The 18,715-nt window shown below is 43.7% G+C and overlaps 1 protein-coding gene across 1 annotated transcript in view; it reads left to right on the forward strand.

Moving 5' to 3' along the window:
- LOC126456475 (uncharacterized) overlaps nucleotides 1-18,715 on the forward strand; it is a 341,682-nt gene that overhangs the window by 317,150 nt on the left and 5,817 nt on the right. Inside the window, exon 9 of the mRNA XM_050092226.1 lies at nucleotides 9,967-10,365. Coding sequence (XP_049948183.1) covers nucleotides 9,967-10,365 — 399 coding nt within the window. The remainder of the gene's footprint in view (nucleotides 1-9,966; nucleotides 10,366-18,715) is intronic.

Consider the following 18,715-nt stretch of genomic DNA (forward strand, 5'->3'; position numbering starts at 1 on the left):
GTTAGTTAGGTTTAATTAGTTCTAAGTTCTAGGCGACTGATGACCTCAGAAGTTAAGTCGCATAGTGCTCAGAGCCATTTTTTTATGTTGGTAACGTCACGTAGCGCTCTGTATGAAAATCACTGACTGTGCTGTGTGCAGTCTGTGGCTGGTTGGCATTGTTGGAATATTCGCTACTGTAGTGTTGGGCAGTTGGATGTGAACAGCGCGTAGCGTTGCGCAGTTGGAGCTGAGCCGCCAGCAGTGTTGGATGTGGGAAGAGAGATGGCAGAGTTTTGAGAGCGGACGTTCTGGACGTGTTTCCGTCAGAAAAACGAAATTTGTAAGATTGGATGTCATGAACTGATATATATATATATATATATATATATATATATATATATATATATATATATATATAATGAATTTTGAACATTATTAAGGTAAATACATTGTTTGTTCTCTATCAAAATCTTTGATTTGCTAACTATGCTTATCAGTAGTTAGTGCCTTCAGTAGTTAGGATCCTTTATTTAGCTGGCAGTGTTGGCGCTCGCTGTATTGCAGTAGTTCGAGTAACGAAGATTTTTGGGAGGTAAGTGATTCATGAAAGGTATAGGTTATTGTTGGTCACGGCCATTATTTTGTAGGGATTATTGAAAGTCAGATTGCGTTGCACTAAAAATATTGTGTGTCAATTTAGTGATGATCAGAATAAGTAAAGAAAGAAATGTCTGAGTACGTTCACTTTTACTCAGCTGTTTGAAAATCAAATAAGGTAAGGGGTTTACCAGCACAGTAATTCATAAATTTTGCCAAGGGGAGGTTTCAATACTTCTGTTCACGCCCCTTGTACACCCTGCCATGGCTGGCAACAACACCAAGCTCGAACAACAGGAATGGCCTCCGGTGGCTGTTCTTCCTGTCACAGACAATTACAGCTCTAATCATTTATATACACGCTGATGCTGTACACGTGTGCGAAGTTACATTGACTACCAACCATGTCGTTTGGGGCTTCACTTTGTTTGTCAGATAGTGTATGCGGTTACAATTTGATCAACTGTCATACGTGTTACACCGCTGAAGTCCATTCAGAGGATGTTTCCAATATGGCAGAAAAAAACCATCTGGTTCCATTAAAAATGTCGGTGTCATATTTCGGCATACGTTGAACGTTAATAACCACTTGCATAGTTTAAAAAAGAGCCCATATTCTCCACTATAGTTCAGAGAAAAACACGCCTCTGTAAATTCACCCCTTATGGATTCATTTTGGGGTGCTCACAATCAGGTACCTCATCCTACGTAACATATAGGCTGACTTTTCCATCCACGCAGAAACCTTGCCAGCACAGATAATTCACAGTCAAAAATTCATCTTCCAGTCTTTCTTCATCTGCCAACAATTAAGTCAATAATTAACGTTCATTCTTGTTGATAAAAGGAAGAGCGAGAAAAATCCTGGAAGTCGTTAAAGTTGAAACAAGCACTGATATGTGATGCTTCCAGGTTCATGTCGATAGTACGCAGCGACTACTTACTAAGAAATATTTGCCACACTCGCGTAACATAGAGCTGCCGACCAAATAGCTAGGGGGCTGATTCCACAGTTACTACCCTGATTTCTTTTGCTTCACTACTAAAAATGTTTCGTACATTTTTCGATCAATGTCCTTGGTTTGGACACAGTATTCCTTGAAATCTTTACGATGTGATTGACTTGTTTGTGTTGTGCCTATTGGCCGGCCGCTGTGACCGAGTGGTTCTAGGCGCTTCCGTCCGGAACCGCGCTGCTGGTACGGTCGCAGGTTCGAATTCTGCCTCGTGTGATAGGTTAGTTAGGTTTAAGTAGTTCTAAGCCTTCGGGACTGATGACCTCAGATGTTGAGTCCCATAGTGCTTAGAGTCATTTGAATCATTTTTTTGTTGTGCCTATAGTTTGGACAAGAAGAGAATAGAAGCTTTCGAAATGTGGTGCTACAGAAGAATGCTGAAGATTAGATGGATAGATCACATAACTAACGAGGAGGTATTGAATAGAATTGGGGAGAAGAGGAGTTTGTGGCACAACTTGACTAGAAGAAGGGATCGGTTGGTAGGACATGTTCTGAGGCATCAAGGGATCACCAATTTAGTATTGGAGGGCAGAGTGGAGGGTAAAAATAGTAGAGGGAGAACAAGAGATGAATACACTAAGCAGATTTAGAAGGATGTAGGTTGCAGTACGTACTGGGAGATGAAGAAGCTTGCAGAGGATAGAGTAGCATGGAGAGCTGCATCAAACCAATCTCAGGACTGAAGACCACAACAACAACAACATTGGTCGTTTGTGAGTTACAGGGAAGTAGCGATAATTCCTTGAATACAGGTTTTCGGCGAAAAATGCTGCATAAGTTTTTGACGTCTTTAAGATTTATACGTGGCCAGACAGATTGGCATAGTGCTAGTAAATTACACTGCGCAAGTTAGTTAAAGGATTACTTTTTCGAAACCCCATAATTGTATCCCATTCTGATGCATAAGTTTGAAATTTGGCTCAAAGGTGCCTACACGATTCCTCTCTAATGGTGCAACTATTTGGCGCCCTGTGACGTTACCCTCTGACTCGGCGAACCTTCAAACAGCGAGGTGTCGACACATGCAGAAAGAAGGCCAGAGGTCAGAAATTCATGTGACGAGTAACGCGTGTTGATCATGTCACATTGGCGCTAAACATCTCCACATTCTGCCCACTGCCACCGTGGACGTATCATCTACTTCTACATGATTGCTCTGCAATTCACATTTAAGTGCTTGGCAGAGTGTTCATCGAACGACAATCATACTATCTCTCTACGATTCCACTCCCGAACAGCGCGCGGGAAATACGAACACCTAAACCTTTCTGTTCGAACTCTGATTTCTCTTATTTTATTTTGATGATCATTCCTATGTAGCTTGGGCTCAACAAAATATTTTCGCATTCGGAAGAGAAAGTTGGTGACTGAAATTTCGTAAATAGATCTCGCCGCGACGAAAAACGTCTTTGCTTTAATGACCTCCATCCCAACTCGCGTATCATATCTGCCACACTCTCCCCCCTATTACTTGATAATACAAAACGAGCGGCCCTTTTTTGCACCCTTTCGATGTCCTCCGTCAATCCCACCTGGTAAGGATCCCACACCGCGCAGCAATATTCTAACACAGGACCAACGAGTGTAGTGTAAGCTGTCTCTTTAGTGGACTTGTTGCATCTTCAAAATGTCCTTCCAATGAAACGCAACCTTTGGCTCGCCTTCCCCACGATATTATCTATGTGGTCTTTCCAACTGAAGTTGTTCGTAATTTTAACACCCAGGTACTTAGTTGAATTGACAGCCTTGAGAATTGTACTATTTATCGAGTAATCGAATTACAACGGATTTCTTTTGGAACTCATGTGGATCACCTCACACTTCTCGTTATTTAGCGTCAACTGCCACCTGCCACACCATACAGCAATCTTTTCTAAATCGCTTTGCAACTGATACTGGTCTTCAGATGACCTTACTAGACGGTAAATTACAGCATCATCTGCGAACAACCTAAGAGAACTGCTCAGATTGTCACCCAGGTCATTTATATAGATCAGGAACAGCAGAGGTCCCAGGACGCTTTCCTGGGGAACACCTGATATCACTTCAGTTTTAGTCGATGATTTGCCGTCTATTACTACGAACTGCCACCATCCTCACAGGAAATCACGAATCCAGTTGCACAACTGAGACGATACCCCATAGGCCCGTAGCTTGATTAGAAGTCGCTTGTAAGGAACAGCGTCAAAAGCTTTCCGGAAATCTAGAAATACGGAATCAACTTGAGATTCCCTGTCGATAGCGGCCATTACTTGTTGGGAAACACGTTCCGGCCCCTCTTACACACATTTCAGCCCTTTTTCTGACGACTCTGCGTAGAAGATTAGAACTACCACGTCCAGCGTTGGAACCGCGCGGTTTTCTTTTGAGTGTCCGAGGAAAATATTTCAGGCAAACCGCCGCTCAGAATCGGCACGGAAAGGCCTCAGAGGTTACCATAAAGGGCGTCAATGAAGCCACTTCTTTCCCTGGGGCGTTGATTCCCACACAATCTGCGATCGAAAACGGCGGTTCGCAGTGCGATGAGCATCAGGAAGAAGTTCTTGACGACTTTTGACACTCTGACATCCTCGAACGTTTCAACTCTAAGCTAAGGATATTGTGGGGCTGCATCCCGACTAAACGCGATCTTACGCCTTTTGAGGGCAGTGTGACCGCAATTTTTGCTGTTGTGAACAGACTGGAACCGCTAAGGGCCGCCAGACCGTTCGATAAAATCTGACCGTGATTCGTGGTACTTATACATTTTCATACCTTTTTTTCACGCCCTCTTATGGCGTGATCACGGGTGGGGTGCAACGTTAACAGGTGCGTGAATAAAACAGCTCTGTAAGTCCCTCCAGTTTGACAAAACTGTCGCTGCCACCCAAGCACCTTAGTCGATCACGTTACAAATATACAATATTTTAAAATTCACATGCCCTACTTTGGCAACAACGTCGGTGCCACCCACGCACCTTAGTTGAGCACGTTAGAAATGTGCTCTATAGCGCCTGAGAGTTTGGCAACCCTTCCGACACCCCTAGGGCGGTGTTTGCCAGCTTTCAGGTGCTAGAACAGCCACAAGGCAGAGTACAAACTCAATAGCTAAAGAAACTGCTACACCGGCCTAATATTTCTCGTCCTACCATACAAAGAATCGTGTCCACATCTAGGTTTGATTCAAGGGAAGTGAAAGCTGAGAGTTGAGTCATCTGCTACACTGCTGCAAAAAATTTACGTAGAAGAAAGATCTATTTTCTTTGCTAAAGTATTTTTTCGCAGACAGTTTTACATAAAAATTTAAAAACCAGATTTTGAATTCATGCGTTTTTTTATATGCACTTGTTTTCAAATGACTGCAGGAAAATTATTCCGTAGAAAGATTTGATTCTTTCGCGTTGTATAGTCTTACATCACAGATTGATAATGGTGTGGTTATCTTTTTGTTATTGCTCACATTTATTACGGCACTTCAAAGTTAAATAACTCACTGCCTGTTGTTCAAAGATTTTGCAGTGAATTACGAGTGAAAATTCTGATTGCTAGTCTGAGGGAAGTACAAAATGGCAAACTGAAGTTGTATTCTTTTGTCAAAACGCATCCGCCTAAGTCGTCTGTAGGAGCCTTTCGAAATCTTCTGTAGTCATCTACAAGGAATTTCTGAACGCCATCCCATCTTGTATACTTAAGGTCTCAAGAAGATCGTGCTGAAGTCTGTTTCCTTCTTTAAGTATCCCACGAGTCGACCAATGATTATAAGCAATGCTGCGACTTTTTGGCTAGTGCAATTTAGGTTACATGTTGCTGTCCATGAAATAGAGCTGACATACCGCATTATCTTTTTAAATAATAGTAAAAGGCCTACATCTCTTTCTCCCGAGTGGAGATTCGTTTACCAGGAAAGTGTATAAACAAATAATATATGTGAATACATTAAGGCGAGTCCACACTGAGAGTGCAGCGCCGAAAATGTTCCACCTCTTGTTGGTACACCGAAAGAACTGGAAGATCCACGCACATTCAGTTTGAATTGGGCTACGTTATGCAATGCAGAACTGTGCTTCCAACGAGTTCTGCCATTCTCAGCTAGATGGCAGTGGATCTGTTTTCACAGCAGCAGAGAACTTTAATTCATCTTAGTTCAGCCAATTTGCACAAAATGTTTATAAATTATTTATACAAATCTTCTTCGTGAATCAGTCTACCTACTAGTGAAAATAGGTGGGAGGTAGAAATATATACAAGGTGTCCCTCTGAAACCTCCCTGATTTCAAGGACCCAGGAGAGAAAAACCACAGTAATTACGACGATGAAAAATGCACCACATTGTAGAGCATCTCAGAGAATGTATATTCCCGCGTCAGAAGTGCCAAGTATAGTCGCCAGAGTGCAGCATGGTCACATGAAGTGAAAATGGCGACTCCACAGCAGCGCGCGCAAGCAGTAGTGTGGTTTGCAGAAACAAAATCGCCGATTACTGTGCAAAGAAATTATCGTCATGTGTATGAATCTGGTCCAACTGATGTGAAAACAATTAAGGAATGTTGTAGGAAGTTTCTGGCAACAGGAAGTGTACAGAAACATCCTGGAGGTGCACGTTACGGAGTTTCAGAAGAGACAGTGGAGGACGTCAGACAAACGTTTCTCAGAAGCCCACGTGGGTCAATTCGTCAAGCATCTAGGTAACTTGATGTATCTCGGTCAACAATGCATCGTGTAGTTCACCAGCGTATTCGCATGTCTGCTTAGAAAGTGCAAATTCTGCAACATCTGACGCCGAACGACAAACTACGCCGACAACAATTTGCTGCGGATATGCTGCAGCGTATTGATATGGATGCCAGCTTCCTGGAAAGATGTTTATTCTCAGTTGAGGGAACCTTTCATCTATCAGTAAGGATTAATAGGAATAATGTTCGGATTTGGGGTTCACAAAATCCGCACGTTCTTATTGAGTATGTTCGTGATACCCCTAAACTAAATGTCTGATGTGGGCTAATTCATGACAGGATTGTTGGACTGTTCTTCTTTGCGGAAGAAACGGTGAATTTGTCAGTGCATCTGGACATGATGGAGCAGTTTGTGTACCCTCATATACAAGACTTGCACCAGCATCATTTTTCGACAAAATGGAGCTCCGCCGCATTGGTCAACGGCTGTTCGCAAGTTCCTGGATAGGAAATTTCCCCATAGTTGGATCGGATGCGGAGGACCATCTGCCTGGCCACCACGTTCAACCACCATTACGCCGCTTGATTTCTTCATATGGAGATTCGTGAAGGACCACGTGTATGCGACCAAAGCGGACGATATTCCTACGGTGCGACATCGTATCACTAATGCGACTGCAACAATAACAGAGGAAATGTTACAAAGAACTTGGCAAGAAACTGAATATAACTCGGCCACTCCCACCAGACGTTTGAGTCCTCCCTCAGGCATTGGTGTGTGTGTTCTCAGTATAAGTTAATTTAAGTAGTGTGTAAGTCTAGGGACCGATACCTCAGCAGTTTGGTCCCTTAGGAATTCACACACATTTTAACATTTTGAATATAGACTGGATATTCTTCGTGCTACAAATGGTTCATATGTAGAGATGTATTGATGATAAATAAATAAAATCTTTGAGATGCTCTACAATTTGGTGCTTTTTTCACTGTCGTATCTACTGAGTTTTTTTTCTGGGTCTTTGAAATCAGGGAGGTTTGAGTGGGACAAATGGTTCAAATGGCTCTGATTACTATGGGACTAAACATCTGAGGTCATCAGTCCCCTAGAACTTAGAACTACTTAAACCTAACTAACCTAAGGACATCACACACATCCATGCCCGAGGCAGGATTGGAACCTGCGACCGTAGCGGTCGCGCGGTTCCAGACTGTAGCGCCTAGAACCGCTCGTCCACTCCGGCCGGCTTGAGTGGGACACCCTGTATTTCATTTTTTCCATGTGACAAAATTAGTCTCTTCATGCCCTCTCTTACATCTAACCAGACAGTCTTTGTAGGTTAACATCATAATACATATAAAATAATAATAACAATATGGTTCGATGCAATAATAAATATGTGGTATTTCAGAAATTTCAGTGTTATTAACATTGTGTTAAGCAGCTTATTACTTTGGGTGGAGTAAGAGTAATGATACACTAAGAGAGAAATGATTGGCATCGGTATAGAATATATGCAATCTGGAGAAACTGATTGTTGTGGGGAAGAGCTAGATATCCAAACGTTATATAAACGTGGATGTATGTAATTGAGTATTTTTTCACAAAAAGTTTTATATTTTAGATAAAAATTTGAAAACCAGATTTTGAATTCAAATAGGTTTGTTTTTTTTTTATGCACTTGTTTTCAAATGATTGCAGGAAAATTATTCCGTAAAAATATTTCATTCTTTCGCATTGTATAGTCTTACATCACAGATTGATAATGGAGTGGTTATCTTTTTGTCATTGCTCACATTTATTACGATTCTTCAAAGTTAAATAACTCACTGTGCGTGCGTGCGTGCGTGTTTCTGTGCTTTTTCCCAAATCGCCCCCTAAACCACCGAACCGATTAGAACCAAACTTGGTACACATACCCCTCACTGTCAGACATCTGTCTCTGTGGATGTAAGAACCACTTACCTATCATAGTTCAAGATATATCACGTCATAAACACAGAGATGCGTGAAAAACTGCCGCATTACGTATGACGTTAAAATGTATTACCCCTTTTCTGCTAATTCTAGTTCTAGGCGCTTCAGTCAGGAACCGCGCGACTGCTATGGTCGCAGGTTAGAATCCTGCCTCGGGCATGGATGTGTGTGATGTCCTTAGGTTAGTTAGGTTTACGTAGTTCTAAGTTCTAGCGGACTGATGACCTCAGATGTTAAGTCCCATAGTGCTCAGAGCCATTTGAACCATTTTGCTAATTCTATTCGCAACACAGTTTGCATACAGTATCCACATAAGCCACTGAATGTGCCTACGCAAATATATCACTGTACGACACGCAGTTCAAGAGTTATGACGTCGTAAGCACTGAGTTGCAAGAAAAAATGCCTCATAGTTCATGAAGTTTTAACGCATTTATTCCTTACTACTAAGACACTCTTACAGTCGAGTCAACTTAAGGAAACCCCTGCCAGTCGGCAGCGCTTTTGACAGCTTCCAACTGCGAAGCGCAAACGGCTGTAGTTGAAAAGAATAGCCTTCTAGAGAGCCACGAAGAGCCGTTGCCATGGAGACGTTTACAAAATCGCGTTGTTGACACGCGAAGCAACTGCGCCCTGCGAACAGAAACTGTTTCATAATTTCAAAGATGTTTCACGAGTACATGTAAATGGAATTTTTTTTACATTACACTACAAATACAATCTTTTTTTGTTTACTTTTCTAATAGAAAACTGAAAATTGGCAAAATGAATAACTGGGCGTTGCCGGGTTTGTCAGCCAGTAATAGAACAAAGTTACGGGGGGTAGGACGTCAAACGGGCCGACTTGGAGCAGGAGAGGCACCACAGGACATTTTATTTTCTGCTGTCTATACTTTTATAAATAAATTCATAAAACTTTGTCAGCATGTCCAGGAAGAATTCAGGATTCACACTCGTAGCAGTGGAAGTGCAAAAACATAACAAAATAATTTTTTTTAATATGAAATTTCATCATTTTCTCATTTACTGTTGGCTGCATTTGTTGCTACAGGTACATTTTTCTTCACAAGTAAGAGAGATTCTTTGATGAATTTTGCACAGCATACAAACCATATTACAGGTGTATGAAACTCTAGAATTTTCCAAATCTATTAAAAAACTGTGGTAAAAATTGAGATAATTAACTACAAAATTTGATTTTTTTTCTAAACATAATGTTTAAAACGTAACAGCTCATTCATTTTTTCATAAATTAAATAGATTCTAGAGTTTCAGACACCTGTAAGTATGGTTTGTATGCTGTGTAAAATTCATCCAACAGTCTCTCTTACTTACGAAGAAAAGTGTACCTATAGCAACAAATGCAGCCAATAGTAAGTGAAGAAATGATGAATTTTCACATGTAAAAGAAATTATTTTGTCATGTTTTTGAACTTCCGCTGCTACGAGTGGGAATCCTGAATCCTTCTTGGTCATGCTGACAATGTCTTATGAATTTACTTGTAAAGGTATAGACAGTGGAAATGAAAATGTCCTGTGATGCCTCTCCTGCTCCAGGTCGGCCAGTTTGACGTCCTGCCCCCCTTAAGAGAAGAGATGGAAGAAGGAAAACTGGAAACTAGTATAGCCACGGCGCTGTTTTGCGATTCTGAAACTGCAGTGAACTAAGCTTTTACGCCCGCACTTGCGGCCGTCCCCGCCTACCACGACAGCCATTGACGCGCGCGTCGCCTGTCGGCAGAATCCTCTGGCGTGGTATGCGGAGCAGATGCAGCGCGCCGACGTGGTGCTGGTGGTGGCGTCGCCAGAGCCGCTGCCGACCACCGCCCCCGCCTCCGCCCCCGCGGCTGGCGTGTACGGCGGCGCGGCGGCGGCGGCCGAGGCGCTGGTGGGGGTGCGGCTGGAGCGCGGCCGGCGCTGCGAGGCACTGGCGCTGCCCGGCCGCCCCCACCTGCCGCCCCCGGCGCGCGCCCTCCGCCTGCTGCGCGCTCGCCGCCCCTCGGACCTGCGCCGCCTGGTGCTCCGCCTCCACCCCGGGGGCGGCCTCGGGCCGGCGGTGCGTTCCGCCGCCAGCCGGACCGCGGCGCTGGCGCTGCTGCGGATAGCCCACGAGACTGTGGAGGACTCCCCTCCGCAACAGGTAAGTGCTTCACTCTCATTCCCAGAGGCGTTGTTTTGCATGCGTGTCCCTTCCTTACATATCACATTATACGAGGAGCGTTCAGTAAGTAATGTAACGTATTCTTTTTTCTCGGCCAGTTTCGCCTCGAACAATGTGGAATTTTTTATAGGATCTCGTAGAATATTTCCGCTTCACCCCTATGGTTTCATGAACTTCCAATTGCTGGCGGCGCTATACATACCCTTCAAAAAGGCATCTGTAACAGAGGTCTGTTCCAAGCAGGGAGCTGTCATTGGGTTTCTTTAGGCAGAAAACTAGAGCATCGCAGACATTCATAGGCGCTCGCAGAATGTATGCAGAGACCTAGCAGTGAACAAAAGCACGGTAAGCCGTTAGGTGAGGCTTCTGTTAACACCGCAACAAGGTCGCACAAACCTGTCCGATCTTTCGCGTGCCGACTGCCCACACGCAGCTGTGACTGCTCAAAGATTGGAATGTGTCTACACTCTCATTCGAGGTGATCGACAGGTCACAATCCACACCCCGCTCCATAACTGGACGTCTCTGTTGGTAGTGCTGACACACTCATTCACCACTTGTGGTACTCAGTGACGTGTACCTGCTGGGTTCCTCGCCTCCTAACAGAAGACTATAAAGTGCAACGAACGAGCATCTGTGAGGAATCGCTTACACGTTACGAGGCTGGTCGTGACATTTTTGTCGAACATAGCCATAGGCGATGAAACAGGGTTATCACTTCCAATTGGAGACAAAATGGCAATCCATGAAGTGGCGACGCAGCAACTCTCCTCTGAAGAAATGGTTCAAAGCCGCATCCTCAGCCGGTAAAGTCCTGACGATTCTGAGGGGGCTATCCTTTCTGATGTCCTTCCTCATGGTGCAACGATCAACTTTGAAGTATGTTGTGCAAACCTCAGGAAATTGAAGAAACGATTTCAGCCTGTTCGTCGCCATAAAAATGCAAACGAAATTCTCCTTCATGACAACACAAGATCTCATACAAAGCTGCGCACGCGAGAGGAGCCCACAAAACTTCATTGCATCGTTTTTCCTCTTCCAGTCTATGGCCCAGATACCGTACCTCAACTTCCATCTGTTTGACTCAATCAAGGATGCACTCCACGGCTAGCAGTAAATGGGTAATGGGGAGGTTATTCACGCAGCAAGACGTTGGCTCAGCTGTCGACCAGAAGTGTGGTACCATGCGGGCATACAGACCCTCTCAGTAAGGTGGCGTAAAGCAGTCCCATTCAACAGAGAGAATGTTTAAAATAGGGTTTTATAGGCAAAATAAAGGGAAATAATACGGTGTACTGCAATTCTGAATAAAACCAACTGGCTTTCAGAAAAAAAAAAAATGTTGCATTACTTATTGAACAGTCCTCTCATAAGCAAACCAATGAATACAATCTATGTACATTAGCTTGTTGAATAATAAATACATTACCAGCCGTGCTTAATAGCGTGTTGGTACCCATTTGGAATCCACCATAGCAACAATTCTGCATAGCATGGAGTCGACAAGTTCTTAGTTCTACTTACAGGTTTGAGGGTACGGAACTAGCATCCAATAGCCTCCAGATATGTTCCATAAGGTTCACATGAGGCCAATTTGGTGGTCGAGACACCAATGTCAGTTCAATATCATACTTCTCAAGCCACTGTACCACATCTCTAACCTTTTGAGATGAACAGTTATCCAGCTGGAAGTTGCTACTCCCGTCAGGGAAGACATCTGGCATCCAAAGATCTACGTGATTTGCAATTAACTTCAAGTTGTCCGCAGCTGTCGTAGTGCGTTAGATTACTACCATGTTGTTATTGTTGTGGTCTTCAATCCAGAGACTGGTTTGATGCAGCTCCCCATGTTACTCTATCCTGTGCAAGCTTCTGCATCTCCCAATACCTCCTGCAACATATATCCTTCTGAATCTGCTTAGTGTATTCATCTCTTGGTCTCCCTCTACGATTTTTACCCTCCACGCTGCCCTCCAATGCTAAATTTGTGATCCCTTGATGCCTCAAAACATGTCCTACCAACCGATCCCTTCTTCTAGTCAAGTTGTGCCACAAACTTCTCTTCTCCCCAATCCTATTCAATACCTCCTCATTAGTTATGTGATCTACTCATCTAATCTTCAGCATTCTTCTGTAACACCACATTTCGAAAGCTTCTATCCTGTTCTTGTCCAAACTATTTATCGTCCACTTTTCACTTCCATACAAGACTACACTCCGTACAAATACTTTCAGAAACGACTTCCTGATACTTAAATCAATACTCGATGTTAACAAATTTCTCTTCTTTAGAAACGCTTTCTCGCCATAGCCAGCTTACATTTTATATCCTCTCTACTTCGACCATCATCAGTTATTTTCACCACAAATAGCAGAACTCATTTACTACTTTAAGCGACTCATTTGCTAATCTAATTCCTGCAGCATCACAAGATTTAATTCGACAACATTCCATTATTCTCGTTTTCCTTTTGTTCATGTTCATATTATATTCTCCTTTCAGGACCCTGTCCATTCCGTTCAGCTGCTCTTCCAAGTCCTTTGCTGCCTCCGACAGAATTACAATGTCATCGGCGAACCTCAAAGTTTTTAGTTCTTCTCCATGGATTTTAATTCCTACTCCGAATTTTTCTTTTGTTTCCTTTACTGCTTGCTCGATATACATATTGAATAACATCGGGGATAGGCTACAACCCTGTCTCACTCCCTTCCCAACCACTGCTTCCCTTTCATGCCCCTCGACTCTTATAACTGCCATCTGGTTTCTGTACAAATTGTAAATAGCCTTTCACTCCCTGTACTTTGCCCCTGCCACCTTCAGAATTTGAAAGAGAGTATTCCAGTTAACATTCTCAAAAGCTTTCTCTAAGTCTACAAATGCTAGAAACGTAGGTTTACCTTCCCTTAAAATATCTTCTAAATTTAGTCGTAGGGTCAGTAATGCCTCATGTGTTCCCTCATTTCTGCGGAATCCAAACTGATCTTCCCCGAGGTCGGCTTCTACCAGTTTTTCCATTCGTCTGTAAAGCATTCGCGTTAGTATTTTTCAGCCGTGACTTATTAAACTGATATTTCGGTTATTTTCACATCCGTCAACACCTGCTTTCTTTGGGATTGGAATTATTATATTCTTCTTGAAGTCTGAGGGTATTTCGCCTGCCTCATACATCTTGCTCACCAGATGGTTAAGTTTTGTCAGGGCTGGCTCTTCCAAGGCTGTCAGCAGTTCTAATGGAATGTTGTCTACTTCCGGGGTCTTGTTTCGACTCAGGTATTTCAGAGCTCTGTCAGACTCTTCACGCAGTATCATATCTCCCATTTCATCTTCATCTAAATCCTCTTCCATTTCCATAATATTGTTCTACTGAATTTCTTTCCCCCATTACTGTCAATCGTTCCCTAATGCTCTCCCTGAAACTCTGTACAACCTCTGGTTCTTTCAGTTTATCCAGGTCGCATTTCCTTAAATTCCCACTTTTTTGCAGTTTCTTCATAACCAATAGATTGTGATCAGAGTCCACATCTGCCCCTGGAAATGTCTTACAATTTAAAACCTGGTTCCTAAAGATCTGTCTTACCATTATATATTCTGTCTGAAACCTTCCAGTATCTCCAGGCCTCTTCCATGTATACAACCTTCTTTTATGATTCTTGAACCAAGTGTCAGCTATGATTTAGTTATGCTCTGTGCAAAATTCTGCCGGACAGCTTCCTCTTTCATGTCTTACCCCCATTTCAAATTCGCCTACTACGTTTCCTTCTCTTTCTTTTTCTACTATCGGATTCCAGTCACCCATGACTATTAAATTTTCGTCTCGCTTCACTATCTGAATAATTTCTTTTATCTCATCATACATTTCATCAATATATTCGTCATTTGCGGAGCTAGTTGGCATATAAACTTGTACTACTGTGGTATGCGTGGGATTCGTGTCTATCTTGGCCACAATGATGCGTTCACTATGCTGTTTGTAGTAGCTTACCAGCACTCCTATTTTTTTTATTAATTTTTAAACCTACTCCTGCATTACCCCTGTTTGATTTTGTATTTAGAACCCTGTCCTAAGAGGACGCCGTCATCATTTGACCATATAGTAAAGCAACATGCCCTGGAAGAATTACGGCTGTAGTTTCCCCTTGCTTTCAGCCGTCCGCAGTACCAGCACAGCAAGGCCGTTTTGGTTAGTGTTACACGTCCAGATCAGTCAATCATCCAAACTGTTGCACCTGCAACTACTGAAAATGCTGCTGCCCCTCTTCAGGAACCACACGTTTGTTTGGCCTCTCAACAGATACTCCTACGTTGTGCTTGCACCCATGGTACGGCTGTCCGTATCGCTGAGGCACGCAAGCTTCCCCCCCAACGGCAAGGTTCATGGTGGCTCCGTGAATGTACAAGGTTAATATCCCCGACATCATTACACTGCTAGAATGGGCCTGCTTTCTTGAGACGGTGCACGTTTCGAGCAGCTGTTCGGCTGGATAACAGCATATTCAGACATGATCACCGACCTCGTGAAGTGATTAACCCGACTAGGTGACACGTTTCAATTGACCCCCTGTCCAATCGTGATGATTCAGTTAACACTGCAGTCATAACTGACAGCGTCTTCGGGTCGACATGTGAACACGTAGTTGTCATATGGAATAATGCTATGGATCGATTCCAAACATAGTGGCAAAATATACATTGCATGGAAACTTGTTGTCATTAGGAGCACTAACCTCAGCTATACCATACTCTTTCACTGAAAGGGGTAAAACATACAGCCATAAAAGTACCTGACCGACACCCGTATGCGGTTTTTTTTTTTTTTTTAGAAAATTAAGTTTTCAAAAGAAAACTCAAAGCAATTTTTATTTCAAACTGAAAGCATTTTTATTTCTGAATTTCTTTACTAAACAGCTGAATTTCTTAATACATAATATCAGTATGTGGTTGGGCTAGATTTATTAAGTTTCATTGTAGATTAAGGTTAAAGGAACAATGAAATAATATAAATGAAGCAAATGAACAACAAGTAGCCAGGTTTACATAGAGAAAACATTTCTTATTTGTAAACCTTTTGGCCTTTCCACACCATAGCACGTTGTCGAAACGACCCGTTGAACACGCAAGAAACTAACAACATACATAAACGATTTCAGTTTAGATTTGAACAGTGGTTTGCTACATAACTTTAGGAGGATTTGAAAAGAAAAGCGTCAACGTTAAAGAGTGCAAAAGTATTTCCACAGTTGAATACAGAGGATAGATAGCAGATAGCGAAAAAGAATACTCTGAGTGCCCCTAGTGAAGTGGAACAACTGTCGCATAACTTCATGGAAGGTGGAGCTATTGACAATTGGGAGGAAACTGAGGATCCATTGTTGGATTCAATGTTTGGCAGAGCTTTGGCAGACCTGCAACCAAACAAGGCAGAAGGCATAGGCAACATTACTTCCGAATTTTTAAAATCATCGGGGAAGTGGTAATCAGAAAAATTAATCAGGTTAGTGTTTAGGATGTCTGTGTGGAGAAATGACATCAGACCTTCAGAAGAACATCATTCCCACAATCCTAAAGACTACAAAAGCAGATACATGCGAGAACTATCACACAGTCAGCTTGATAGTGCTAGCAACCGAATTACTAACTAGCGTAAAATCCAGAAGACTGGAAAAGAAAATTGAGGAACTGATAGACAATGATCAGTTTGGCTTTAGGAAAAGGAAAAGTTAAGGTACCAGAGAGGCATTTCTGGCATTATGCATGACAGTGGAAGCAAAACAGAGTAAAAAATACCAAAACACATTGGTAGAATTTGTCAACTGAGAAAAGGGTTCAGCAATGTAATATAGAGTACAAGTTTAGAATCCTCACACTGTACGTAAAGATAGATAATCTGATAGATGTTTAAAGCAGTTGTGTGTGTGTGTGTGTGTGTGTGTGTGTGTGTGTGTGTGTGTGTGTGTGTGTGTGTGGCTGGGTGGATATGTGTACAGCCACTATCTCCTCCCAAACCACTGGATCGATTTCAACCAAATGTGGCACAGAAACAGCAGAACAGCGCTGTGGGGTTTATAACCTGCTAGCTCAAATAGGAGATAAGGGCAAAATTGTGCTTTTTTTTAGCCCCTGGTGTATAGGCAGCACTGTATAACAGGTATGCTGTGCAGGAACAATATTGTCCTGCCAAATGAAATTGCTTTGCAGGGCAGCCTATGTGTGAAGGGCAAGAAAAGGTTTTCCTGGCCCCAACATGTAAGCTGCTGTGAAAGGTAGGTGTGTTGTGTTGATATGGTATGACCTGTTTTACCAACCTGTTATCGTTGTTGTTGTTGTTGTGGTCTTGAGTCCTGAGACTGGTTTGATGCAGCTCTCCATGCTACTAACCTGTTATCCACGGCTAAGAATTCAGAAGGATATGGTATGGGAAAGATTAAGTTGTATACAGGAGGGGATGAACAGATTGAGGTGGAGGCAGTGGAGAAGCACGAGGCTGGTGGAAAGGGTAGTTGTAAGTGGTACAGGAAGAGGGGGAAGTGTAGTTGGAAAAGGAGATGGGAAGGGACATATGGTCAGAGGCAAGGGGAGGGAGATGTAGCCCGAGAGATGGGGTAGAGGAAATGGACAAAGAGAGGGGAGGAGGAGGTGAAGAGACATACGAGACAGACAGGGGTGGGAGGATAAGGTGGACAGACAGAGGGAGGTAGAGGTGTACTCAGTGAGAGTCAGCAGGCAGAACTGTGTTCATTATAATGGGAAACACATACATGGTGAAGCCAAGGGAAAAAGTTAATATACAATATGTACAAGACTCAAGAGTGGAAACTAAGAATAGGAGACAAGTAAAAAAGAGCTCAGATTAAACAGGGCCTATATTTCGAAGAAGCAATGAAGGAAACAAAGATTTGGAACAAGGATTAAAATTCAGGGTGAAAGGGTAATATTATTAATATATGCTGATGGCGTTACTGTCTTATGTGGAGGTGAAGATGGAATTACAGGATTTCTTGAAGAGAATTAACGGGCTACTTGAGCTCCAAATATGATATGTGAGTAGATCAAAGCAATACAAAAGTAATGCGGAATAGCGAAAAGGAGATTAGCGATAAACTCAACACCAAATCTGGGACCACGTAAAAGACGAAGTGAAGAAATTCTGCCACCTTGGAAGCAAAATACACTCCTGGAAATTGAAATAAGAACACCGTGAATTCATTGTCCCAGGAAGGGGAAACTTTATTGACACATTCCTGGGGTCAGATACATCACATGATCACACTGACAGAACCACAGGCACATAGACACAGGCAACAGAGCATGCACAATGTCGGCACTAGTACAGTGTATATCCACCTCTCGCAGCAATGCAGGCTGCTATTCTCCCATGGAGACGATCGTAGAGATGCTGGATGTAGTCCTGTGGAACGGCTTGCCATGCCATTTCCACCTGGCGCCTCAGTTGGACCAGCGTTCGTGCTGGACGTGCAGACCGCGTGAGACGACGCTTCATCCAGACCCAAACATGCTCAATGGGGGACAGATCCGGAGATCTTGCTGGCCAGGGTAGTTGACTTACACCTTCTAGAGCACGTTGGGTGGCACGGGATACATGCGGACGTGCATTGTCCTGTTGGAACAGCAAGTTCCCTTGCCGGTCTAGGAATGGTAGAACGATGGGTTCGATGACGGTTTGGATGTACCGTGCACTATTCAGTGTCCCCTCGACGATCACCAGTGGTGTACGGCCAGTGTAGGAGATCGCTCCCCACACCATGATGCCGGGTGTTGGCCCTGTGTGCCTCGGTCGTATGCAGTCCTGATTGTGGCGCTCACCTGCACGGCGCCAAACACGCATACCACCATCATTGGCACCAAGGCAGAAGCGACTCTCATCGCTGAAGACGAGACGTCTCCATTCGTCCCTCCATTCACGCCTGTCGCGACACCACTGGAGGCGGGCTGCACGATGTTGGGGCGTGAGCGGAAGACGGCCTAACGGTGTGCGGGACCGTAGCCCAGCTTCATGGAGACGGTTGCGAATGGTCCTCGCCGATACCCCAGGAGCAACAGTGTCCCTAATTTGCTGGGAAGTGGCGGTGCGGTCCCCTACGGCACTGCGTAGGATCCTACGGTCTTGGCGTGCATCTGTGCGTCGCTGCGGTCCGGTCCCAGGTCGACGGGCACGTGCACCTTCCGCCGACCACTGGCGACAACATCGATGTACTGTGGAGACCTCACGCCCCACGTGTTGAGCAATTCGGTGGTACGTCCACCCGGCCTCCCGCATGCCCACTATACGCCCTCGCTCAAAGTCCGTCAACTGCACATACGGTTCACGTC

Source organism: Schistocerca serialis, chromosome 2 (assembly GCF_023864345.2).
Source record: "Schistocerca serialis cubense isolate TAMUIC-IGC-003099 chromosome 2, iqSchSeri2.2, whole genome shotgun sequence".
In the NCBI taxonomy this organism is placed as follows: domain Eukaryota; kingdom Metazoa; phylum Arthropoda; class Insecta; order Orthoptera; family Acrididae; genus Schistocerca; species Schistocerca serialis.